This window comes from Lithobates pipiens, unplaced genomic scaffold, assembly GCF_037356315.1.
Source record: "Lithobates pipiens isolate NorthernLeopardFrog02 unplaced genomic scaffold, aLitPip1_a1.2 Scaffold_13, whole genome shotgun sequence".
NCBI lineage: Eukaryota > Metazoa > Chordata > Amphibia > Anura > Ranidae > Lithobates > Lithobates pipiens.
The window spans coordinates 488,807,429-488,834,936 of NW_027507718.1; the positions used below are offsets into that span (position 1 = coordinate 488,807,429).

At 43.0% G+C, this 27,508-nt stretch overlaps 1 gene segment (V, D, J or C); it reads left to right on the forward strand.

Annotated features, from left to right (window-relative positions):
* LOC143975542 (Ig kappa chain V-I region S107A-like) lies at positions 1-27,207 on the forward strand. The segment is given in 5 exon segments: positions 1-94; positions 3,656-3,701; positions 14,534-14,676; positions 23,122-23,182; positions 26,661-27,207. Coding segments are annotated over 2 exon segments (375 nt in total).
* The last annotated feature ends 301 nt before the right edge of the window (positions 27,208-27,508 follow it).

The window sequence follows — 27,508 nt, forward strand, 5'->3', positions numbered from 1 at the left end:
GAAATGTTACTCCCCAATCTCTATAGTTGTTATTCAAGAGCACATTTACAGGACCTACCCAAAGGTTTTTCAGGCGCAATGCAGGCAATTTCAGGTAAACCATCAATCTATGTGCAGTTCATTTCCTTCTAAATTGATATTCGGGCAAATTTTTAGTTTTTTGTTTTTTTGGGGGAAATTTGGATGTATCCGAGTTTCCGAATTACAATAGTAATGCATTTAAGCAAATCCAAACATAAGAAAAAGGAAAATCCGACGGAATTTGCATTTTTAAAAAGAATACAATAAAAAATAAAAGAACAGAATTCAAAAGACAATAAAATAGAATAGAAAGAATATAACCGTTATTCAAATAGAATCAATTTGAATGGAATAGAAAAAAATAATAGAATAGAAAAAAAACAGAATAGAATGTAACCATCATTCAAATTTCAAATGCAATTCAAATGGGATTTGATTCAAATGCAATTCAAATGGAATTCGGTAAATTCAAATAGATTTGAATACGAAAAACAATGTCACATGTCTAGTGTCATGTAATAACTGGGGGGTGGAACCCTGGCATTTAGCTACAGGTGGAGGGCACAGGTGTTCTGTGAAGCCCTGCTGCCAGCAGTTTGTCAAACTCTTACAGATGATGGGGCAGTATGAACCCAGGGGGGATAAATGCCTGGAATGCAAGAGGTCTGAGTAGCTTGAAAAAGTCTAGACTTGTTTTGAAATGTTGCTGTGTGGAAAAGCAGTTTGGTTTGTACTGCCATGCAGAGACGATCCGCCAGATACGCTCACTACGCAAGCTGAATAGGGCTCCGCCGGTTTGGGGGGCCCTGATAGTTGGATTGGCTCTGCTCAGGGCCGGACTGGCTGCCCCTGGGGCCGCCGCCGCTGTGAGGGCAGCGGCGCCAGAAAAAGTATGGCTGCAGGGCCGGGTCGACGTGCAACTGCACAGACACCAGCGCTGTTCCGAAGTTTGCCGTGCTCAGAAAGAGCCTGTACACGCTCTGCAATCTTTGGAAAGGCGGGCGCATGCGCAGTGGCACGATGGCGCAGAGAAGTGCCATTTTTAAAAGTAAAGCAGTAGCACTCAGTCTGGTGTGTGCTGTGCCTCTTCCTATATCCCCCCTGCAGCCTCTGACCTCCCATCCCCCCCCCGCAGCCTCTGACCTCCCCCCGCAGCCTCTGACCTCCCCCCGCAGCCTCTGACCTCCTGTCCCCCCCCGCCTCTGACCTCCTGTCCCCCCCGCAGCCTCTGACCTCCTGTCCCCCCCCGCAGCCTCTGACCTCCTGTCTCCCCCCCCCCCCCGCAGCCTCTGACCTCCTGCCCCCCCACCCGCATCCTCTGACCTCCTGTCACCCCCCCGCAGCCTCTGACCTCCTGTCACCCCCCCGCAGCCTCTGACCTCCTGTCCCCCCCCCCCGCAGCCTCTGACCTCCTGTCCCCCCCCCGCAGCCTCTGACCTCCTGTCCCCCCCCCTGCAGGCTCTGACCTCCTGTCCCCCCCGCAGCCTCTGACCTCCTGTCCCCGCCCTAGCCTCTGACCTCCTGCCCCCCCCCCCCCGCAGCCTCTGACCTCCGGTAAACATTTAGGGGATATTTAAAAGTACATATAGGTAAGCCTTATTATTGGCTTACCAATAGGTAAAAGTCAGAGGTGGGAGTTTACTCCCACTTTATGGTTGCTCCAAGCTGGCAAAAAGTCTCATCCTTGAACCAGGCATTAAATAAGACGGAAGAATCTCTGCTCTCTATGTGGAAGCGGTGATCTCTCACTGGCATGGCATACTGCCAGAGGTCAGTTTTTTCTACTCAAGCTGTGGTTGTTTTCTAAAGAAAAAGAACTGAGAGATTTTGCTCACCTTGTTTTGGCAGACACACAGCTCTTCACTCTGCAGCACCACCAAAGAACAGGGAGCAAAGAAAACCATTTTATGTGTGCCTTTCTAAGCACAAGGCACCACTAGCCAAAATGCTGAAACTAGATAGGCATGCAGCCCAACACGTAAACTTGCCTAACCAATTGGCAACTGCAATACGTGTGTATGTATATATATATATATATATATATGTGTGTGTGTGTATATATATATATATATATATGTGTGTGTGTGTGTGTATATATATATATATATATATATATATATATATATATATATGTGTGTATATTTATATATATATTTATTTTGCAGTTTGCCAGTGGTATACCAGGGTTATGGCTGAAGTGATTTTTAAATTTTATTTTTATTTTTTCCTTGAAAGTGATCCGAGTGGCTCATTAGCCACTGGATTGCTTTCCAAAGCAGTGGGAGGGGATGTTATTCCCCCCGCCCACCGGTGTCTCCTCGGGCTTACCGTTTTTCACCGGCTTGCCCGAGACATGATCCGACGGTGCCGCCGGCTGGTTACAGAGGCAGTGAGATTAGACTGTCTCTGCTTCTATGGCCTTGGAGGACCAAAGCAACATCATGTCACTTCCAGTCCAGGGTGGAGATAAACAATTTTTTAAAATCTTTTTTTGCTTCTAAAGGTATTTTGACCCCATCCATCAATCAATCAAGAGGACCTGTCATCCTTTTTTCGATGACAAGGGATTGCAAGGGAAATAAAAGTGCTAAAAAAAAAAAAATGAAAGGGACTGTAATTTGTCGCCGTTCCACAAACATGCGTCATTTTAAAGCATGATATTTTGGGTATCTATTTACTCAGAGTAACATCATCTTTCATATTATATAAAAAAAATTGGGGTATTTATATTGTGTGTGGTTTGTTTTTGTTTTTTTTGTTTTTGTTTTCATTAAAATAGATATTTTTTTTCCCAAAAAAGGTGCGTTTTAAAAACATCTGGTCAAATACCAAGTGACATAAAAAATTTCAACGATTGCCATTTTATTCCATAGGGTCTCTGCTATTATTTTTTTAATATATATATATATATATATATATATATATATATATATATATATATATATGACAAAAAGTGACTTCTGCACGAAAAGTGTTTTAATGAAAAATATCAAAACATCCAAAGTGTATAGGCCATCACAGTAACAGTTTTGGGCTAATATAGATCACGCCCTTCTTCAAAACATGGTGCCTACATCATCAGTTTTCGGTAGCACCTATGTTTGTGAGCAACTATTTTCAAAGCTGAAGCATACGAAGGGCAAAATTAAAACCAAAATATCTGATGAGCACCTTAAGAATTCATTGAGAATTGCTACTCCATCCAACCAACCAGATATTGATGCATTACAGTTTATCAAAAAAAAGTACTCGGGTACATTATAGCGGTGATCTTTAACTTGTGATCTGCCTGACCATTTCTGCTCATCAACTATCCTTATTGTCTGTTTGACCCAAGACCATTCCTCTTCTTCCAATGTGCCAGGGAAGGTCAAACGGCTGGACACTTCACTAGAGGGAGGATATACAAAGCTCTATATGTAATACAAAACTTGAAAGATGAAACCGATTAGGGTAAAATTTGAACATTGCACTAAAAAAATCACTTGACATTAAACACTACAACAATGACCCAAAATAAATTCTGTCTGAAAATACATTTTTACTTTACTTTCCTTGTTAATAAAGTAGCTGAGGTGATGAAATAAAAAGATTATAATTTTTCTTTTATATATATATATATTTCATTTTTCAGGAGCAACAACGTGAAGGGAAAATTAAAAGAGTAATTCAGGCACAAGGTACTTGTGAAGCAGATCGGGAGTTATTAAAGTTGAGAATGGTTCATAAAGTTTTTTTTTTTTTGAAAGGTGTTTATTTTGGTTTTACAGCAAAAAGTACAATGGAAACTGACTTGCATTACAGGTACGGAAGGTGCTAATGACTATACCAAGTCATATAGCCATTAATGTACAACGGGCTGGTAGTCCGTGATGGAACAGAAAGATCCCAACAACATTCATACAGACACACATTCAAACCCACACCACACACAACCCCATATCAATGACAGATTTTCAAGGTCCCCCTATGTAACAGAAAGTTCCACACAGAACCATCCCTGGTTAGTGAGTAGGCAACCTTCAGACTGAGTTACATTAGTGGATGACTCAGTAAAACACATGGCCAAGTATTATTCTCCACAATTTTTTTTTTATTGAGCATTAAAAAAATAAAATTAGACATACTATCTGCCAATAGAACTTACAGCAGAGTTCCACCCAAAAATGGAACTTCCGCTTTAAGCACATTTGGCATGTCATTTTTTTGGGGGGGAGTGGGGGCTTCGTTAGGAGGAGGACTTCCTATCCCACTTCCTCCTTCCGTCCAGGGACCGCCAAGGTGACTCCTCCTTTCGCCTTAGGAGGCCCCTCCCTCTAGGCAATCTCCTGGGACACGTGACAGGTCCCAGGAGATCACCTGTCCACTCAGGGAGTGCAGTGCGACTCACGCTTGCGTCGTGCATGCCCAGCCGTGAAGCCGAAAGCTGTTACGGCCGGGTGCCCAGAGTAGCAATGGAGGCACTGGCAGAGAGGAGGGGGAGAGGGGCGACGCTACGTTCGGCCGCATCGCTGGACCGTGGAACAGGTAAGTGTCTGTTTATTAAAAGTCAGCAACTACAGTTTTTTTGTACCTGCTGACTTGTAATAAACATAAAAAGCCTGGAACTCTGCTTTAACCTAAGTGCATTCTATGCATCCGAAAATATACCAAATCAAATCATTATTCAACCCAAAAAAATGTCAAACCAATAATTCCAAGGCCAATAATAAACACGTTATCTCCTCCAATTCCGCAACATGTCTGGTTGACGAATGACCATTCAGAAACAAACTGAAAAGCACGAAATGAAAAGCGTGAACCGAAAACCGTTAAATGAAAAATGCCATAAGAAAAACGCAAATCAACACTCATCCAACATCTGCTAACATGAAATTAGCGGAAGGAGCCCAAAGGGTGGCGCTAAAGAGCTGAAAAACCATGTAGTACGTCTAGTACCCCACTATGTTCCGAATTGTTGGCCAACAGTTGTGTGACCGTGTGTATGCAAGACAAGTTTGAGCCAACACACTTCGAAAACAAAATTGCATGGTTTTGTTGGCGGAAAGTCCGATCATGTGTACGAGGCATTCGAGCAAGAATCTTTGCTAGTATTTTTCCGTCATTGTTTAGGAGAGATATGGAACAATAGGACCCACATTGCAAACTATCCTTACCAGGTTTGGTTATGACAATGAGTGCTTAATTCATAGTTAGGAAGTTTCTCTGCTTAAAGCGGAGGTCCACACAAAAATGGAACTTCCGCTTTTCAGAACCCTTCCCCCCCTCCAGTGTCACATTTGGCACCTTTCAGGGGGGAGGGGGTGTAGCTACCTGTATAATACAGGTATTTGCACCCACTTCCGGGCATAGATCACCGCGGTGGTCGGTGACCTACGCCACTCCCCCCCCCCCCCCCCGCTGGGAGACACACGGGTCCCAGAGACGGCAGGGACCATTCAGATTGCGCTGTGCGACGCAGTAGGGAACCAGGAAGTGAAGTCACTTCCCAATTCCCTTACCAAAGATGGCAGCAGCAGCATCCGAGGACCGAGGGTCTGTTCGGCCTCGGATGCCGACATTGCGGGCGCCCTGGACAGGCAAGTGTCCTTATTTTAAAAGTCAGCAGCTGCAGTATCTGTAGCTGCTGACTAAAAAAAAAAAAAAAAATTGGGCAGGCCTCTGCTTTAAGAGAGTCCTGGAATGTCTTAAGGAGCCTAGGAGCCAGGTCTTCTGTGTGCCTGGTACCATTCTGAGGGGAGGCCATCTAGGCCCGAAGTTTTACTGGTTGGTAAGAGGTGTATGGCTGTAGTTACTTCCTCCAATGTGATAGGTTTATCTAAGGGAAGTTGCTGGGGGTTACTAAGTGCTGGAAAGTCAAGTGATTCAAAGAAACCCATAAAGGCTTGCTCTAAAGGTAAAGTTGTATCCTCATAGAGCCTGCTATAGAATTCTGCAAAGGTTTGGTTGATGGTCAATGCGTCAGAGGTAGCTGACCCATCCGGGAGTTTCAGAAATCAAACTGTCCTGAAAGTCTGTGTGGGCAAGATATGCAAGAAGCCTACTGTTTTTTTCCCCCATGCTCATGAATATGAGCAGAGAGATATAATTGTTGCTTCCTAGTCAAATCTACAATATGAAACTATTGTAGGACCAACAATTGGCCACGTCATTCAAAATGGAATCTGAATGAAACAAGGGTCTGTGGTCCAAAGTCAAACCCACCTCTATTATGGAGTGATCAGACACCGTCTGCGAAAGATATGCTATGGACTGGACACACGGCAAGAGGTCACCCGTGGTCAGTGCATAGTCTATTCTGGAGAGGGCAGCATAAGACCTGTAATGGCAGGGGAACACCTTGTCTGGGATACTTCCAGCACCATAAATCTACAAATCTATAGGTATTGCACCCCACACAAAACAATTTAGATTGTAAAGGCTTGAATCTAATTTAGGCTGCAACACAGTTAAAATCCCCAAGATGAGCATAGGACAGTTAGGCAATGTACAATAAATTCAGAGAACACTGTAGCCATGACCAGAAGGGGAAGGTATACTGTGACCAACAGGAGGGGAATTAAATATATAGTCAGATAAGATAATATACTGCCCCTTTAGGGTCCATAATAACTTGGTGACATGAAAATAGTAACCCTTTATGAATTAGAATTGCAACCCCACGGGCCTATTTAGAATAGGTAAGAGTGGTAGTTATGGGCCACCCAATGTTTTTTCAGAGCCAAAATCTTAGAACCTATGAGATGAGTCTCCTGGAGACACAGGATGTGCGGTTTATATTGCTTCAGGGCCTTGAAGACAGATGCTCTTTTAAATTTAGAATTCAGTCTGCGGACATTCCACAAACAAATATTTACCTTAGACATAGTGTAGACATTAAAACCTCCAGAGCAGGAGGGACTTCCACGCATACAACATACACACAACAGCAAAATGATGTACAATAGCATAATCATTATCCAAAAAGGGTAGCATTACCCCTGCCCAGCTCCAAAAAAGGGGAGTGGGCTTATACCCCTAACTTGTAATATGCATGGGGTGCATGGCCAGAAACAGAAAGCAAAGAATTTCAGAAAAACCAAATGGTCAGTGTTCAACTAAAAATCAGGGGAAGTTAGAGTAACTCGTCCCATGGCAGCTTGAGCCAGTTACTCTCCAGCAGGAGATGTGTATGGTCGACCAAACTTTCGTTTAACAAATCTTCAGTAGTGGATAACAAAAGCATAAGGGGACAAGGGGGGGAGATGATTCAGCTTTTCCAACTTAATGTGCGGACATCCATCAGGTAGGTGGGTGTGGTAGTGATTACCACCAAGATAGGACATCTTGCAGGGAGTGGAAGAATCAAACCCTCCCTTGGTGGGTAACCCGGAGGGCAGCAGGGAAGAGCATGGAGTATTGTATATCCCACTCGCAGAGTTTCTGCTTGACACGCCTATAATTGGCTCTTTGGTTGTGGACTGTCACAGAGTAGTCGGGAAACAGGAACACCACAGCGTTGTTGATCCGGAGACATCCCTTCTTCCTGGCTGCCCCCAAAATGGAGTTGCGATCCCTGTAATTAGGGAGATGAATCACCATTGTACGTGGAGGGTGTCTCTCAGGGAGGGGATGCTCAGGGACTCGGTGGGCCCTCTCAATCACGAAATGGGGAGAATTGATTGAGGCCAAATTCTTGTTCAAGCCAACTTTCAAGGAAGGCTACAGGGTCAGATCATACCAACCAGACGCAGGTTATTCCTGCTGAGACGGTTCTTGCGGTCATCCATAGATCAGACCAACCAGATGCAGGTTATTCCTGCTGAGACGGTTCTCGCAGTCATCCATCTTTAGCTTCTAGGGTTGCAATCTTGCATTTGGTCAGGATGGGGTTAATGGTGTCCTCTAAGTCACTAATCCGTTTTTCAGTCTCAGTGACCCGGACACACTTCTGTGTGGTTTACCTCAATGATACCGAGGACCTCCAACAGTGTAGGCCCCTTGCCGTCATCCGTGACATCCTCTTCTGGGGTCGCTTTCAGGGACACGTCCAAGGGGTCTGGGAAGGTGGCGGGAAGGCATCCTGGCTGTCCCCAAAGAGATCAAGAGTGGAGGCTAGCCACCAAAACGCCACTCTAGGATGCAGAAAACTTTCCTAACTGGGAAGACTTGAATTAGAGACGATTTTCATCTATGGTTGATCAGGATGCTGCAGAATAGTAGGAGATACCAGAGCTGCACAGAAACACATCTGATCACCTCCCACGCTAGGCCACGCCCCATGGTTTATAAAGTTTAATCACTGGCTATTAGCATATTTTCACGGACATCACCCACATGTAAAACATCAAACTATGTGTGTTATGGAGCATTGGCATCCATTCCTAATGTCATTCCAATGCCGATATAGAGTAAGCAGGTACACTCGCACTACTACACACCAATGTAAATGCTCAAATTTATTGTCGCACACTTTTGCCAAAAATGATTCAGGCCATATTTTTTTTTTTTACTTGCTTTTGAGGCTTTTTTTTTATTAGCCACCGCAATACCGCTGTACATATACAGTATCTCACAAAAGTGAGTACACCCCTCACATTTTTGTAAATATTTAATTCCATCTTTTCATGTGACAATACTGAAGAAATTACACTTTACATTGTAGCAAAGTAGTGAGTGTAAAGCTTGTATAACAGTGTAAATTTGCTGTCCCCTCAAAATAACTCAACACACAGCCATTAATGTCTAAACCGCTGGCAACAAAAGTGAGTACACCCCTAAGTGAAAATGTCCAAATTGGGCCCAAAGTGTCAATATTTTGTGTGGCCACCATTATCTTCCAGCACTGCCTTAACTCTCTTGGGCGTGGCATTCACCATAGCATCACAGGTTGCCACTGGAGTGCTCTTTCACTCCTTCATGACGACATCACGGACCTGGTGGATGTTAGAGACCTTGCGCTCCTCCACCTTCTGTTTGAGGATGCCCCACAGTTGCTCAATAGGGTTTAGCTCTGCAGACATGCTTGGCCAGTCCATCACCTTTACGCTCAGCTTCTTTAGCAAGGTAGTGGTCATCTTGGAGGTGTGTTTGGGGTCGTTATCATGTTGGAATACTGCCCTGCGGCCCAGTCTCGAAAGAGAGGGGATCATGCCCTGCTTCTGTATGTCACAGTACATGTTGGCATTCATGGTTCCCTCAATTAAATGTAGCTTCCCAGTGCCGGCAGCACTCATGCAGCGCCAGACCATGACACTCCCACCACCATGCCTAATTGGAGGCAAGACACACTTGTCTTTGTACTCCTCACCTGGTTGCTGCCACACGCTTGGCACCATCTAATCCAAATACATTTATCTTGGTCTCATCAGACCACAGGACATGGTTCCAGTAATCCATGTCCTTAGTCTGCTTGTCTTCAGCAAACTGTTTGTGGGATTTCTTGTGCATCGTCTTTAGAAGAGGGGACGATGGCCATGCAGACCAATTTGATGCAGTGTGTGGCGTATGGTCTGAGCACTGACAGGCTGACCCCCCTCCACCCCTTCAACTTCTGCAGCAATGCTGGCAGCACTCATAGGTCTATTTCCCAAAGACAACCTCTGGATATGACGCTGAGCACGTACACTCAACTTTTTTGGTCAACCGTGGTGAGGCCTGTTGTGAGTGGAACCTGTCCTGTTAAACCGCTGTATGGTCTTGGCCACCGTGCTACAGCTCAGTTTCAGGGTCTTGGCAATCCTATAGCCAAGCCCATCTTTATGTAGAGCAGCAATTCTTCTTTTCAGATCCTCAGAGAACCATGTTGAACTTCCAGTGACCAGCATGAGAGTGAGAGCGATGGAACCAAATTTGACACACCCGAGACCTTGTAACACTAACGAGTAACATGACACCAGGGAGGGAAAATGGCTAATTGGGCCCAATTTGGACATTTTCACTTAGCGGTGTACTCACTTTTATAGCCAGCGGTTTAGACATTAATGGCTGTGTGTTGAGTTATTTTGAGGGGACAGCAAATTTACGTTGTTATACAAGCTGTACAATCACTACTTTACATTGTAGCAAGGTGTCATTTCTTCAGTGGTGTTGCATGAAAAGATAGATTAAAAATGCCAGGGGTGTACTCACTTTTGTGAGATACTGCATGTACGGCCTAGTATTGAGCTGGCTATACTAGGATAAATAACGACAGTGAATAAAAAAAAAATCTACTTCCCGTTATAAAACATATCCAATAAAAAAAATCTAATTTAGACCAAAATGTAATTTACTACATATCTTTGGTTAAAAAAAAATTCCAGTAAGTGTATATTAATTGGTTTGTGTGAAAGTTGTGATTTCCAACTAAGGTGTATACATGTATATAAAAGTGTGCGGCGCTACCTTAAAATACCAAACGATATGAACAAAACAAAACAAGCAGAAGACAAAATAAATGTGCAAATAGCAAAACTCAATGCTAAAAGCACATACACCACAAATGTGTATACTGGCTAAGAAGTGTAAATCACCTATAGCAATAAAGTAAATCACAATCGCATATAATGTGCATCGATGCAGACGAAGACGATCCATGAGGTACAAAGGAGACATTGCTGGAAGTGGCAGCAGAGGAGAGTGGAGATCCAATCGATATGGAATTTGAGGTGAAATCAGAAGAAGAAGAGAGGTATGTGAGGGATGATCAGCAGTCTATGGAGGAGGATAGAATAACGGGGACATTTATAGAGGAGGACACTCCTACAGAGATCAGCACAGTACTGGCACTGGATTACCTTGTGGGATTACCCTGTGAGACTATCTTGTGAGGATTACTGAGAGAGAAGGAACCATTTCATCTATTCCCCCTACATGTGTATCTGACCCTGCGGGGTCTAGCATTAAGGTGAGAGACTGGGGGAAACGGGGGATGCACTGGTGGAGCACTGAAGGTGGTTTGTGGAACACGTCTATTTCCGAGTGAATACGGCATGTTGTTATCAGCATGTTTGGATACTGTATTTATTTATTAAGCACTGGAACATCAGCTTGAACATTTTTGGACACTTTGTTTTTTTGTTTTTTTTCTATATTTTTATCACCATTTTGCGATTTTTGCACATTGTATGTGATCTTCATTTATCACATTGTTATAGGTGATTTGCACATTTTATATTGTATTTAATTTTTATTATTTTGTAAACACTGGAACAGCAGTTTGTACATTTTCTAGGATATTTTTTTAGTATTATTTTGTGATTCTTTGCACATGTTATGCGATTCTTTGCACATTATATGCGATTGTGATTTACTTTATTGCTATAGGTGATTTACACTTCTTAGCCAGTATACACATTTGTGGTGTATGTGCTTTTAGCATTGAGTTTTGCTATTTGCACATTTATTTTGTCTTCTGCTTGTTTTGTTTTGTTCATATAGTTTGGTATTTTAAGGTAGCGCCGCACACTTTTATATACATCTTTTTAAAAAGTGTTGAGAGCATTATTTGTGTTGGCAGCTTCCTTGTGTTTTTTTTAGTTAATTAGCCATTTATTAGGAATTAGTTAATTTAGAGAGGTTGTGCGCACTAGTACTTTACTTTTTTAAGGTGTATACATATTGTTGTTTTTAGCTATAGATGCTAAACTGGTAATGGCGGTCAGTGGCGTCACTGGGTTTGTCACCTGCTGCTGTAAAACATGGTGTCACCCCCCCGGATGGGATTGGGGTGATGGCTGGAGCGGGATGGGATAAGGGTGATGGATGGAGCTGGAAGGGGATGAGATCGAGGGAACGGATGGAGATGGGATCGGGGGAGGAGGAGAATGGAGCCGGGATGGGAGCGTGGAATGGATGGAGCTGGGATGGGAGTGGGGGAATGGATGGAGCTGGGATGGGATTGGGGGAATGGATGGAGTCGGGATGGAATCGCGGAGAAGGATAGGAAGGATGGAGCCGGGATGAGATCTTTGGTTTCGGGGGTTAGAGAATATGTGCTAGGGGGTGCTTTGGGAGGGGAGAGGAATTGTGCTGGGGGGGTAAAACTTCAAATCTGCCCCCCCCCCTCATCTAGCACAAGTCCTTTCTAACCCAAAACAAAGCACCCCCAGCCCATAACCTCCTCTAACCGCCCCACCTCCTCCCTAAAATCACTCCTGGCAGCATAAATGTTACCTGCCAATTCCCCCCCCCCCCCGGTGGATGCTGTGGCGTGGTGTTCCTCCTCCTCTGCACTTTCTCCTGGTCTGTGCACATGAAATGTTAGAGCCGAGGAGGAGGTGGCTAATAATCCAGTCTGCAGTGAGTGCAGCCGGCGGGGAAAGAAATTTGATTGCGGCACGTGGGAAGGTTGGATGACTCCAGGCACCCTGTCTGTCACTGCCTCACTCCCCCCCCCCCCCACACACACACACGTATGGAGCTTAGGAGATCCCAGTCGGGGAGGAGGGGGGAACTGTGACGCCCTCTCAATGCGGCGCAGATGCCAGTCTGCACCTGGTGTCACCTGGGGGTGGGACACATCCCCATAGCTAAGCCACTAATGGTGGTGATCAGTAACTTATACTGTGGGAAGCAATCTGTCACTAACAAAAACTGGCTGGGAGGGACAGTAACTCACTGACATTGACATTAATACAGTGATCAGTGATAATACTGTACTAATGACACTGGCTGAGAAAAGGTTAACATCTAGGAGCATTTAAGGGGTTAACTGTGTACCTAACAAGTGTAATGTGTGCTGCTTTTACTAACCAATCTGGCAACTTTTTCTCCCTGCTTTTCAGCAGAAAAAACAGCCAGATTACTGTTCTGTTTGTAAACACAGAACTCTGTGCTGTGATTGGACACTGGACACAGCGAATCAACAGGTTTTAGCTGAAATCAATCATAGGCTGAAACCTGCTGACAAACTCATGCTGTGTCCAGTTACAACACGGATCAACAGGGAGTATGAGCATGCACGCCCCAAACCTGGAAGTAAGCTAGCAATGTACATGTACGTTGCTGTGCCTGCACCTGCTGCCCACTTGCAGTATGTTTGTGGCAAGTGGTTAACACAGCAATAAACAAGCATGCAAAGATGCAAATATAGCCTTAACAGACCATTGGCTTGTAAACTGGTGATGAACTACGTCTTGCTATATAGGAAAGTTCTTCTGTAAAAGGAACTTCAGTCAAGTTCCTCCACCCCAAACTCGCTCATCCATGTCCTTATAGGAGGTATCAGTGATTACTTCATAGTGCCAACATCCTAAGTTAGAAGCACTAACTTTAAAGTGGTTGTAAACCCTTACAAACCACTTTGACCTACAGGTAAGCCTAGATTAAGGCTTACCTGTAGGTCCAAGAAATATCTCCTAAACCTATACAGTTTAGGAGATATTTACTTGAAGACAGCCACCGCTGTCTACAGCACGTGCGCATGCGTGGGAATGACGTAATCGCAGCGCCGGAGCAGCGAGACGAAGAAGATGGACGCTCGGAACTACAGGGGACAGCGGAGACTTCGCTGGCTCCTGTGTCAGGTAAGTGACACATAATGGACTACTATGCAATGCACAGTAGTCCATTATGCTTTACCTTTGCAGTGAATCAAAGAGGAAGTAAACTCATCAGGGTTTACTTCCTCTTTAACTGCACTTAGGTATATATATCAATCATGATGAGGTAGAAAAATTGTCTATTAGAACACATAATTAAAAAAGATAACACGGAGTGTACATTACAACAAACTGAAGGTGCTACAACTGTAATAGGATGGTGAGATAGAGGAGATCCTCTATATCGCTATCCTGCTACCGTTGTAGCACCTTCAGTTGTTTTTTAATACATTTTGTATTATCTTTTTTAATTATGTGTTCTGATAAACACTTTTTCTAACTTAATATAATTCTTATATATACCGTTAAAGTCCAAATCCAGGGGGAAGACATTTGTTTGATCCATGTCCTTTATGGACCTTGCTTTGTGCACTGGTGCACATTTATGTTGGAACAGGAAGTGGCCATCCCCAAACTGTTCCCACAAAGTTGAGATTATGAGTTACCAGTACCATGGACTGTCCAGCTGAAGTGGTAATCAACAATCCCAGATGAAGATCCAATGGGTTCAGTGGGAGGACAATATTGCATTTAGTAGAAATTAAGATAGATACTTCTTGCCAATATTTTTTGATACTAGGGCAGTCCCACCAGATATGGCGTAGGGTTCCCAATTCATTACAACCTCTCCAGCATTGTGGTGAAATCCAAGGAATAAATTACAACCAGCCTGGTTGAAGTAAAATACCACTCGTGAAAAAGCTTTTGTGGGGATTCCCAGTGGGAGATAGAATATGAAATGCGTAGGGGTTAGGTTAAAGTTTGATGCCATAGTTTAGGTGAAGGCGGAGTGTCTGTGAGTGAAGACCAGAACTTGATTGAGGGGGACGGCTGGTCGACAGGTGTGGTTAGCAAGTTGTATGCCAAGGAGATTCTTTTTGACTGATTGGATGTTAAGCATTCCCTGCAGTTTCCTGAATATTAAATTTTTGTTTATTTCTTTATAACAGTGATAATTACATATCCACCAACCTGGACAAACCCTGGGATAGAACATTTTCAGGTGATACCTGTGGACACAACATCTGAAGAATACAAAACCGTAAAAAAATATTTTCTGCAAACCTCCGGACATTCATATAATGATGTACAGGTAGAGTATTATGTTTTTATTTTTTATGCAGGAAAAAGAGAAAATTTCACACCCCCAAATTACCTTGTTAATTGTTGTGCCAGGCTTAAAATTTGAAAGAAGGGCATGGGTAAATTATGCTTATCCTCTATAAACAATAAGACTAAAAGGCATTATCTGGCAGCTGTCCATGCATGATCTGCAAATGATTGTTCTACATGCATTTTGTTGACAATTGAGCTTTCAGGAGGAATCGCATAGCTCCCAACTGACCCTGATTTCGAGGGACTGTCCCTGATTTGGAGCAATGTCCCTCTGTTCCTCATTCCTCCTCATTTGTCCCTCATTTTGGTCTGATCTATGTAGAGGTATATAAAAAAAGTACTTTTTATCCATCAAAAAGTGTTTTCTAGCACCAAACCTTTCACCTGATTGCTGCATTTGTAAATTTCAAAAGCCAATATAAATGAATAGTGGTAAAAAAAATTTTTTTTGTACAATTCTCCTTTAAGGGGGCGTGGCAAGGGGTGTGTCCTATGCCTGCATGCTTTTGCTGATAGGTGTCCCTCATTCCCATCTCAAAAAGTTGGGAGGTATGGAACTGAACTCTAAAAGCTTTGCCAAAAAAAATAAAAATCTAGTCACCAGTTTTTCCTGTGGTTTCCCAGCAGCTAATATTTGCCTCATTACTGATTTACCATGCCTTGTTATGCAGTGTCTCTGCATGGAGGCAACCATCTTGGTATAGACTGTGCTTTGCTTCCTCATGTTAGAGCTTCCAGCAAGGGAGCAGAGTCAGAAGAGGCAGAGTCCTAAATGATCTTACAAAAGCAGATATATTTGTTTACCAACTTCATGCCCTGGAGGATTTTATCCCCTTCCTGACCAGAGCACTTTTTGCGATTCGACACTGCGTCGCTTTAACTGACAATTGCTTGGTCATGTGAAGTTGTACAAAATTTACGTCCCTTTTTTTCCCCCCACAAATAGAGCCCTCTTTTGGTGGTATTTGATCGCCTCTGCGGTTTTTATTTTTTGCACTATAAATATTTTTTACTTTTTGCTATAATAAAAATCCCCCAAAAATATATATATATATAAATTGTTTTCCTTCATTTAGGCCGATATGTATTCTACATATTTTTGGTAAAAAAAAATCAGACGATCGGCTCTCCTCTACTCGTGTCTGACAGACACGAGTGAGGAAAAGCCAATCACTGGCTCTTCCTATTTACACTGTGATCAGCCGTGATTGGACACGGCTAATCACGTGGTAAAGAGTCTCCGTTGGAGACTCTGTACCGAGATCGTAGTTGCGGGGTGTCAGACTGACACCCCGAAACAACAATCGCCACGATGGGTGCCCCCAGGGGTGCGCAGCAGCTCAAAATCCCGTCATTTGACAATGTGCGGGCGGCAAGTGGTTAATCCATCAAATGGGGTCAGTTAGCGTTGATGAAATTGTATGTATATGGGTAGGAAGGGTAGTGCTAAATGACCCATTCTCTGAATGATCTAAAGTTGTAAAGGTTGTGCCTTAGGGTTCTGTCTTGGACAAATGCTGTTCAATTTGTTTATTAATGATATAGTGGTAGACCTAGATGGCAGATGAAGTTCAGTACTGAGAAATGCAAAGTTATGCACAAAAATAAACATGCAAAATACACATTGTGAGGGGCTTCTCTAGCCACTGCCCGCCGGCTGTCATATGACGTCCTTGACTTTGAGCGGATATATCTGAATGATGTCTGCAGCTACAAGCATCATTCAGATATCTGCTTTTTCAGCTGGCGATTCCCTACACCATAAGAATGATCATAGCCGATCTATGATCGTTTAGAGCAGGGATATGCAATTAGCGGACCTCCAGCTGTTGCAGAATTACAATTCCCATGAGGCATAGCAAGACTCTGACAGCTACAAGCATGACACCCAGAGCAAGAGGCATGATGGGACTTGTGATTTTGCAACAGCTGGAGGTCCACTAATTGCATATCCCTGGTTTAGAGGCTGGGGCAATGATATGATGTCACTCCCGGCCTCTGCATTCGAACAAACGGTGTTGACTCGTGTAGGAAGTGGGAATCGTTTTTTAAATTTTTTTTATTTCAGGCTTCCCAGCCTAGAAGTGAGATTTGGGGTCTTATTGACCCCATATCTCACTGTAAAGAGGACCAAATAGGAATGCCATATTCTTATTACAAGGGATGTTTACATTCCTTGTAATAGGAATAAAAGTGATTTAACAATAAAGAACAAAAAAATTAAATAATTTAAGCGCCCCTGTCCCCGTGTGCTCGCATGCAGAAGCGAACACATGTATATGTCCCACCCACATATGAAAACTGTGTTCAAACCACACATGTGAGGTATCGCTGCAAACGTTAAAGTGAGAGCGTTAATTCTAGCCCTAGACCTCTTTAACTCAAAACAGGTAACCAGTAAAAAATGTTAAAGCTTCACTTATGGGAATTTTTAAGTACTGAAGTTTGGCGGCATTCCATGAGCGTGTTAAATTTTGAAGGGTGACATTTTAGATATCTGTTTACTTGGCAGAACTTCATCTTTCACATTATGTAAAAAAAAAAAAATGGGCTAACTACACCTTTTTTTTTTTTCTTTTTTTTTTTTCTTTTTTTTTTAAGCACAAAACTGTTTTTTTTTCCCCAAAAAAATGTGGTGGTTTGACTGGCGGCCTTATCCGCATAGCCCCCTGAATGAAAGCCCGCACAAGGGAATGTGATGCAAGTGGCTTCTGGAAAAACACTGACAAGGCCGAAATCTGCACCTTGATAGTGCTTACGGCCAAATTCATTTCTAGGCCTGACTGGAGGAAAGCCAAGATCCTACTAGTGACATACTTTCTAGGATGCCATCAACTGGGTTCACACCAGGAAACATATGCCTTCCAGATTTTGTAGTAAATAAGCCTGGAGGCCGGCTTTCTGGCATTGACCAAAGGAGAAAGGACTGACCCTGAATGCCCACGATCCCTCAGAATGTGGGTCTCAGCAGCCAAACCGTTAAACTCAGACTGTGTAAAGCAGGATGATAAATTGAACCCCGTGAGAGTAGATCTGGCCGGAGAGGGAGGATCCACGGCCTGCCTACTGCCAACTTCACGATCTCTGCGTACCAAGGTCACCTGGGCCAAGCCGGGGCTACCAAAAGAACCGACTTTGTTTCCCTCTTGACTCTTCCCAGAAATCGTGACAGGCGGGTACGGTGGGAAGGCATAAATTAGATTGTACTGATCCCAGGGAACTGTCAGAGCATCTGACCCCTGAGCAAGTGCATCTCGTCCTTGACACAAACTTGTCCAGCTTTCTGTTGAATCTGGACGCAAACAGATCTACGTCTGGAGTGCCCCACTTGTGACATATGTTCCGAAACACGTCAGGGTGCAGAGCCCATTCTCTTGGGCACAACTGCTGGCGGCTCAGAAAATCCGTCTGCCAATTTTCCACTCCTGGAATGAAGACTGCAGAAAGGCATGGAACATGCCTTTCTGCCCAAGCAAGTATGCGATTCACCTCTTTTTGTGCAACCAGACTTCTGGTGCCACCCTGGTGATTGATATAGGCCACTGCTGTGGCATTGTCGGACTGAACCCGAACAGGGAGACCCCGTAGTCTGTAAGACCAGTTTATGAGAGCCATATAAACTGCCCGGATCTCCAAAACATTTATGGGCAATAGCTTCTCGATCGCAGACCATTTCCCCTGCGAGCATGTCTCCTCCAACACTGCTCCCCAGCCTGTCAGGCTGGCATCTGTAGTTATAATCTTCCATGGAAGAGGAAGAAAAGTTTTGCCTTTCAGCAGATTCTTGGTTTGTAACCACCGAACGAGACTCTTGCGTGTCCCTGGGGATAGACACATAGGAAGATCCAAGGCCTGGGGCTTCCTGTTCCAAGCCGCAAGGATGCATCTTTGCAGAGGCCTTGAGTGGAACTGGGCGAATGGAACGGCCTCGAAGGAGGCGACCATTTTCCCTAACAGTCTCATACACAACCGAATGGGGGAAGATCTTCTGCCCAGAATTAGGCGCACCAGACCCCCTATAGCCAAGGCTTTTGGCCTTGGTAAAAACACCCCGCCCTGAGCGGTGTCGATGACCATGCCCAGATACTCCAACCTGGTAGCAGGCTGTAGGGACGACTTTTCTAGGTTTATAATCCAACCTAGGCTTTCCAGGTGTTCTAGCGTTCTGGTAACACTGTGGTTCAGGAGCGCTACTGTTTTCTCTATGAGAAGTAAATCGTCTAGATAAGCCATCACGGTTATACCCTGAGCTCTTAGGTTTGCCAAGAGAGGGTCTAGAATCCTTGTGAAGACTCGAGGAGCGAGACCAAACGGCAAGGCCACAAATTGAAAATGGCGCAGATTTACCGCGAACCTTAGATACTTTTGGTGTGCGGAAAAAATTGGCACATGAAGATATGCATCCTTGATATCTATTGATGCCATAAACTCTCCCCTTTGCAGGGAGGAGACAACAGAGCGTATTGACTGCATTCAGAAGGACCGGATGCGTAAAAACAGGTTGAGATCCTTCAGATCCAGGATAGGTCTGACACCTCCATTTGGCTTTGGAATGGTGAAGAGATTCGAGTAAAAGCCTGAACCCTGTTCTTTTGGGTCCACTTCCACTATCACCCCCTGGAATAGTAAGTGATCTAAGGCCAGAAATAGTGGTCTTTGCTTTACTGGATCCCTGGGGATCCTTGACCTTAGGAAGCGAGAAGGTGGAATCTCCTGAAACTCTAGCTTGTAGCCCAGAGATAGCGAGGAGGTTACCCACTTGTCCCGGATCCCTTCCCGCCAGGCTTCTGCAAACTGCAGGAGCCTTCCCCCCACTCGGCTAAGCCGGGGTGCCCCTTCACAAGGAAGCTTTTGGGCAGAAAAAGAACGCCTAAATGATGGTCGTTTGCTTTTTTTGATTGGAAGGAGAGTAGATTTACCCCCTGAAACTTTTTGGACAAACTTGTCTAATTCTTCTCCAAATAAACGTTCCCCCTTAAACGGGAACCCAATCAAATGCTTCTTGCATGATAGCTCAGCTGCCCAATTTTTTAGCCATAGGGCCCTTCGCATGTGTACCAACAGGAGAGACAAACAAGATGCTTGTTGGATAGAATCCAAAATCGCATCAATCATAAAACACAGAATTTGCAGTATTTATGCATAATCCTCCACTTCCTCACTGGGAAGATAGCCAAGCATCTGCTTAACCTGTTCCTTGAGGAACTGACACAACCTCAAAGCTGCGATTGTAGGTTGCACTACAGTGCCAGTCATGGAAAAGGAGGCTTTCAATAATGTTTCCAGCTTCTTATCAGTTGGATCCTTAAATACCTGAGCATTATCCAAAAGGACAGGTCAGGTTTCTATTGACACAAGAAACAGCCGCATCGACAGATGGGACCCCCCATTTCTTGGTGAAACTTTCCTCCAGAAGATAAAGCATAGAAAACCTTTTAGGAGGAGCAAACAGTTTATCGGGATGTCCCCAATCCTCATACAACAATTTATCCATTAAGGGATGAATTGGAAAGGAAAAGGCAGTCTGTGGGATTTTCCTGACCCCCAGGGAAGAAACAGAGGATGTGGCGACCTCAGCAGCGGGCATTCTGAATGTGGTACGCACCAACTCAGTATAATATTGGACTGTTTTCTGAGTGCCTGGAAGGAGGGGACTCTCTCCTCTTCTTCTGACTCATCCAACTGCTCATGATCCCTGTCCCAAGATAGGGATCTCTCCTCATTGTAGGAGGTGTCATCTGAAAGAGGAATCTCAGCAGAGGGAGGGGATCTACCCCTTTTTCTGCTATCTTTTAGGGAAGCTGAAATAAAATTCATGATTCTCCCTTCAAAACCCTCCAATGTAGCCTTAAGGGAGTCTTCAGTGACATATACCGAATGCTTACTGCCCACAGCTCCTGTGTCTCCTGTGCACGGCTCACAACCACAGGATTTTTTGGGTTCCTTCTCAGAGGAATCTCTTACCTGGACCTTGTAAAAGACTCTGCCAGAAACTTTTGTGCCACTTTGTAAATAGTACACCAAGTCTGGTTTTCCCAGAGCCCAGTCTTCCAATAGGAGAGGACTTGCAGGCAAAACCTTGTTTCTTCGGCTGACGAGGCCCGGGTACCATATCATCTTGGGAGTCAAAATATGATGTATGTCCCGTGATGTATGATCAAGAAAAAAAAAAATTTCTTTTTTTTTATAATTTTTCCAAAGATTTGTGGCAAAAATAACATCTTCAAAAGAATCAATGTGCCTATCAACAAATACCTTGGTGTGTCACCTTTCTAAAACGGGGTCATTTGGGGGTGTTTCTACTGTCTTGGCATTTTAGGGCCTCCAAAAATGTGATAGGTAGTCAGGAAATTCAATACCCTTAAAAGCCTGAAGGTGGTCATTGGATTTTGGGTATGTGGCTAGGCTGCCAAAAAGTCTCACACATATGGTATCCCCATACTCAGGAGAAGTAGCAGAATGTGTTTTGGGGTGTAATTCCATGTATACCAAAAGCATGTTTGAGATATACTGTATCTCATTAAAGTCACAAGTTTGTCTGAAAAAAAGATAAAACAATATTTTTTAGCATTTTCCAAAAACTCATGGCAAAAAATATAATGTTCTATATTCCATTTGTTGGTGGAACAATCACAAGTGAAATATAAGGATTGCACATTAATCAATCAATTTGCATGAATTAATTAGGTTATGAATAACATGTTTGGCATGTTTATATATCAGCACGAATACTTTGCCCCGTCCACGCGGTCGGAGATTCTGACAACCAAAATAATTCCGGAAGAGGTCCGGAAGTGATGTTGCATACACACGGTCGGACTCAGTTGTCGGAAACTCAGATTGTACATAACGTGATGGCGTTATTTCGTTACGACGGGACTACGTTCAGGCTAGTAGCCAATAGCTTTGGTCTACAAATTTGATCTGAGCATGCGTGGCACTTTGTCCGTCGGAGTAGGCTACACATGATTGGAGTATGTCCGATCGGAGCATTTTGTCGAAAAATTTTACTGGCAAGTTGGAAAAGTTGGTCCGTCGGATATTCCGACAGACACAGTCCGATGCAGACCACACACAGTCGGGATATCAGACAAAACGGTGCGATAGGAAACATTCCGTCGGAATCTCCGACCGTGTGTACAAGGGCTAAGAGTCACATAGGTAACATAGGAGGACTATACAGCACTTACTGATTGATTAATGACATTAGTTTATAACGAAGAACATTATGCATGTTATTTAAGTGAATATTTTATTAATGGAATTTATTATTTTGATGTTGGTTTGGCATGTTATGTTTTGATATGTTTTTAATCTAATATAGAAGAGCAGTTGTTTTTGGAAATAAATGTGCCTAAGCAGCTTAATGAGAGAAACTAAATTTTTAGTTTAGCAAAATTTTAGTAGTCAATAATTTTACAGCAAACTCCATGTTTTCAAAATCATTCTGGTCAGCCTCAAACAAGAACACCACCATTGTTAGGATGGTGGAGACAGAAAAATATAGATCAGGTCGATGTTTGCAAAAAGAGAGAGCTTTGAGAGCCTTCTGATTGTCTAAAGAGTTTATTTAGTGCATTCTTCTGTGATGAAGAAATTTCAACTTTCAAAATACCATACCATAATACTGTAAGTTCAAATTCTGCATTCTATATTATTTACAATAACATTTTGCAACATCCCCACTACAGTCAGTTGATATGTCTATCAAGTAAATTACATTTTTTTCAGACATTTTGCTCTTCAGACTCACATGGCAAGCTTAATTTCATTTGTGTAGGCTACAATGAAAAAAACAAAACAAAACAAAAAAAAAACAATAATAATTGTTCATATATAGAGCTTATGTATTAAAAATTTTAATTTAGTCAAAAGTTATTTTTTTTCAAAAGCAATAGTGTCCATGGGAGTGACTGCATACACAAAGCATGACAAGCCTTCATTAGAGCCACCAAATGATGGGCAAACACCGAAACTGAATGACAGGGACTGCCAAACACTAATAAGGATTGCGGATAAACACTCAGCTCAAAGTTGCTATTTCCATAAAATGTTCTGCAGACAACTTTACAAGGTCAATACCAACGCAAGAGATGAAGCCAGTGACAACGTTTAATTTAAATTTTCGATTTTTGTTTGCTGGTGAAGTCTCAAATGTTTTAAAACAATATTTAGCTTTTCTAACCTGCTTCAGTTTAGGTAACTTATGCCTGTAAAGATGCTTGCAAAAAGTATATAATGCAGCAGATTTTCAGATGCAAAGGTATTAACCAGGTGCTGAAGGGCTACCATGAATAGCATCAAAGAAGAAGATAGATTGCAGATGAGTGGTTTACTCCCATATGTCTGCTGTATGTCAGCTCTGTCATTTAATAATGTTATACCGAATTTCAGTTTTCTGCTATATTATTTATTTTCACAGGAGGGTGCTAAAATGGAAATGTCTGCGGGATTCTTCCTACTTTTCCTGCTCTTTTCTCTAGGTATGTCTTCCTAACCAAATGACTTAGTTGCAGGGAATGTCAAATATAAAAGCAAAGACTAAAGCATACATGGACTTTAATATTTATTTGTGTCCAATTTTGGAAAATTAGAAAAAAAGTTTAGCGTTTACCAGGCCCATCCTGTATTTATGATCAAAAGTGAGATTTTACAATACATATCTAACCCACCCCCCCCCAAAAAAAAAATGTAATACATTGCAGCTCACCAATAATTTTAGTTTATTTCAAGTTTTGTTTTTTCTTTTTTGAACTGGTAATTTTGCCAGAATTTCAAATGAAAAATAGGAAAAGCAGGTTCTAAAAAAGTTTGTTTGTTTTTCTAATCATTACTTGGGTCAAATAGATATTCATTTTCGACCACAGTGACAAGAAAATTCGAAGAAGCAGGTTGAGAAAAGTTTCTAGAATGGTAACAGTGTTCAGCATGTGGCAGTGGTGGAACTACCAGGGTCGTAGCAGTTGTAGTTGTGACTGAGCCCTGGAGTTCCACTACTGTGGGGGAGGCCGAAAAGCCTGGGAAGTGGCTCCAGGGTTTCTGGCCGCAGTTATGAGCACAGAGGGGGTTATTTACTAAAGGCAAATCCACTTTGCACTACAAGTGCAAACTACAAGTGCAAAGTGCACTTGAAATTGCACTAAAAGTGTACTTGGAAGTGCAGTTACTGTAGATCCGAGGGGGGGGGGGGCATGCAAAGAAAATAAAAAAATTGCATTTTAGCTTGCATATGATTGGATAATAAAATCAGCAGAGCTTCCGCTCATTTCAGATCTACCCCTCAGATTTACAGCGACTGCATTTCCAAATGCACTTCCAGTGCAATTAAAAGTATATCATCTCGCCCCCTCCTATGTGTCCCTGTGGCCTCACTCACATGCCAATCCCTGGTAGCTCAATGCCTCGCAAAGGGAAAATCATCTAGTGCAGGAAAGGCCAGCATGCACTCCCTCCACAAGGGATCCACAGCTCTCCGGGACAGCCTTCCTTCATAATTCAGCTTCTTAGTGATTGAAAAGAAGGCAACACACAGGTGGGTCAGACATTGAGGGGACTGAAGAGAGTGCATTGTCACCTCCAGAGCTCCTCTAACAACACAGCATCCTGCTGGGGTTTCCCTGGTGTGGTGCACTACAATCCTCAGCATGCTCTGCCATGCTATGTGTATGTATAGCACAGGCTAGTAGGCCTTGCTTGCTGACCACTCCAGGGCCCAAGACTCCATTTATGGTGAGTGAAGCGTCCCTCCCATCCGCTCTTATCTCGCCAGTCTGTGAGCACACTAATGTAAGGGAGAGCTCTGTGGACTGTAATGTAAAGGGGGACTCTGATGTAAGTGGGGGCTTTGGTGAGTAGAGACCCCCTTACATCAGGATTCCCAGAGTACCCCTTACATCAGTGTTCCCCTTTACATTACAATCCACAGAGCTCCTCCTTAGGGTCCTTTCACATGGCCGGACTCTGCCAATCGGATATGCCTGCTCAGCGGGAGATCTCTCCACTGATCTTCGCCGAGCAGGCAGATGATAGGTGCGTGTCTTCTCCACTTGTGCAGAGCGGACACGGGCACAGCTCACTGTTCTTTATGGGCAGGCCTGCCTGTCATCCAATCCACTAGACGGATGGTGAATTGATCCCCATCTATCTGTTTCATTGGATCGGATGCAGGCAGGTGTAAATGGACACAGCTGTTTACATCCACCTCCCCACATAGAACAATGGGTTCTCCGATCGCTTTGCACATGCCCTTATAGTGCAAGTGGAAATTCTGAAGACTCTGAAGCAACAGGGGTTCTGGGAACCCTGATTAAAGGGGAATGCTGGGAATGATGATGTACGTGGATTCTCCATTTACCAGAGATCCCCATATATATCAGAGTCTGCAGTGTTCCCCCTTACATCAGAGTTCTCACTGTTCTTCCTTAAATCAAAGTCCCCAGAGTTCTCCCTTATATCAGAGTCTACACAGTCCCACCTTACAGGGTAAAGGAACCGTGCAAGTTCAGATGTAAATGGTAAACTGCATATTCAGATGTAAAGCAGAACTCCGTGGACTCTGATGTGGGGGGGGGACCCTTGTGATTAAATAAATACAATTAGAATGGTTATTTGATCACAAAATATATGTATAATGTACACTACAAAAAAATAATTTGCTGTGTGCTGCTAAAGTCTTTGGGTTTGGCTTGAAGAAAAGGTGGCAACCCTGTCCAAGACGTCAGGAAGTGGTCCTACTGCAGGATCATAATCAAGGGGCCCCCACTGGGAGTAAAAGACCCCAGGATTATTGGTAAAGGCCCTGGGACCAGATGCCAGGCGGGCCCTTCATGGTTCCTTGCAACGGGGCCTTGTAGGTTCTAGTTGTATGTTCTCTGGTATGTGTTTTTTGTTCAGTAAAGTTCATTCATTTCAAAATCAAATGTTAAAAGCAAAAAAAAAAAAAATCTTTCAAATGACAAACAAATGTTCTGAGAGTTTTCGGGACAAATTTTCCTCCCCAAGCAATCGACTCAGCTTAATTGCTTCTGATCAGTGCTTTCACACTGATCATCTGGAAGAAAACGGGGAAGAAAAACGCATGACCATTAAATCCTATGGAACTCTTCACACTGGTCAGTTTCAGGTCTGTTGCATTTCCAATTATCCCAATTGACGCATTACAATTATGTAAAAAATGCATCCAAAATGCACATTTTTGGTGCGTTTTTGAGTCTCATATCCTTTTTTCACAGGTGCAAAATACACCAGAAATGCGACAAAGATGCAGTAAAAAAAACGATGTTTTTGCCACATTTTTGCAAAGAAGCAGTGTGAAAGTAACCAAAATCGCTCAGAAGGGAAGTCATGGCGATTTAATAGTTGATGTTGAATCACACATTGATCGGATAATAAAACTGAAGCATGTATGACTACCATTAGGTGGGACAGTTCTCTGTCTACAAAGTACAAGAGAACTATATTAGGTGGTCAGTTACTTTATAGGGTATGAAGGAGTGGAAAGAAAGTCAGTGTATAGAATGGAGAAATGTCACATGAAGGCAGCACTTATTTTTTTGATGAAATGTTTGATTTATTGGATTTTTCTAATAACATTGTGTATCACTTTATTACACACAGTATAATTCCTACCAGCTCTGTACCATGGTCCCTCTCTTTACATTACCAAAGGAAGTCCCATCATTTTGCATATTATTCTGCTTTACATAAACCGTCCTCATTACTGGAGATAAAAAAAGAAAACGATCTGTTAATCTTAAAAGCCAACAATCTGCGTGTGGCAATCCAAAAATCTCAAGATGCTTTCATTGTATCTGATCTGTATGTTTTGTCTTTACATATGAGGTATTGTGAAATGATATAAAACTTCAACTGACTCAATAGTAGAAGTATGTACCTCCGTTATGTATGTATTTATTATTTGTCAGGTAAAGAAAATAATATAATGTTTTTTTTTTTTTTTAGGATCCCTTGGACAGATTAGAATGGCTAAGACTCCAAATGTCATCCCTACATCACTAAGAGGGACAGTCTCCCTCTCCTGTAGAACCCGTAAAGCTGTAAATTATGCAAATCCAAAATTCCATGCCTTACCCTGGAACCATCAGAAACCGGAACAATCTCCTCCTTTAATTATATATCACGCCTATCGCCAAAATACCGCAGTTCCAGACCGATTCAGTAGAACTGTATCTATACCTGATGTCGTTCTTAAAATTACCAACTTTGAAATACCGAATGAAGATGACTATTACTACATAAAGCACATAGAACACCCGAACACACAGTGATACGGAGCTGTACAAATACCTTCTGCATGTGTGCATGTGTATTAGTATGCATGAAATCTGTATATACTTCCTCAATCTAAGGATCTTCATCTTACAGTTATCCACCTAGAATGAAATGGAAGGTGATCCCTGGATCATATAGAGAAGTGAAGCTATACTGGAGACTATGACCCCAACATATTGTCTTCAATTCCAAATTAAACAAAAGCATACTTTTGAAATTGTGTTTTGTCTGCCATGTTTGTACTATGTGAGCTACCACTTTATGAGACAGGAAGATTTAGAACAAACCTGTCATCAGTAAGTACATAGAAAATGGCCAACCACCTCTTCTCACTGTATAACAGACACCCTCAGGGGCCATAATAAACCTTTAGGCATTGCGATTAGAGAGTCATTCATTGCCAGAATTTTGAGTCCAGGAAGAGCTAGAATTGTAAGAAGTGATCGTAAAGGCTCTTTTTTAAAAAAATAACAAACATGAAATACTTACCTCCCGTGTGCAGTGGGTTTTGCACAGAG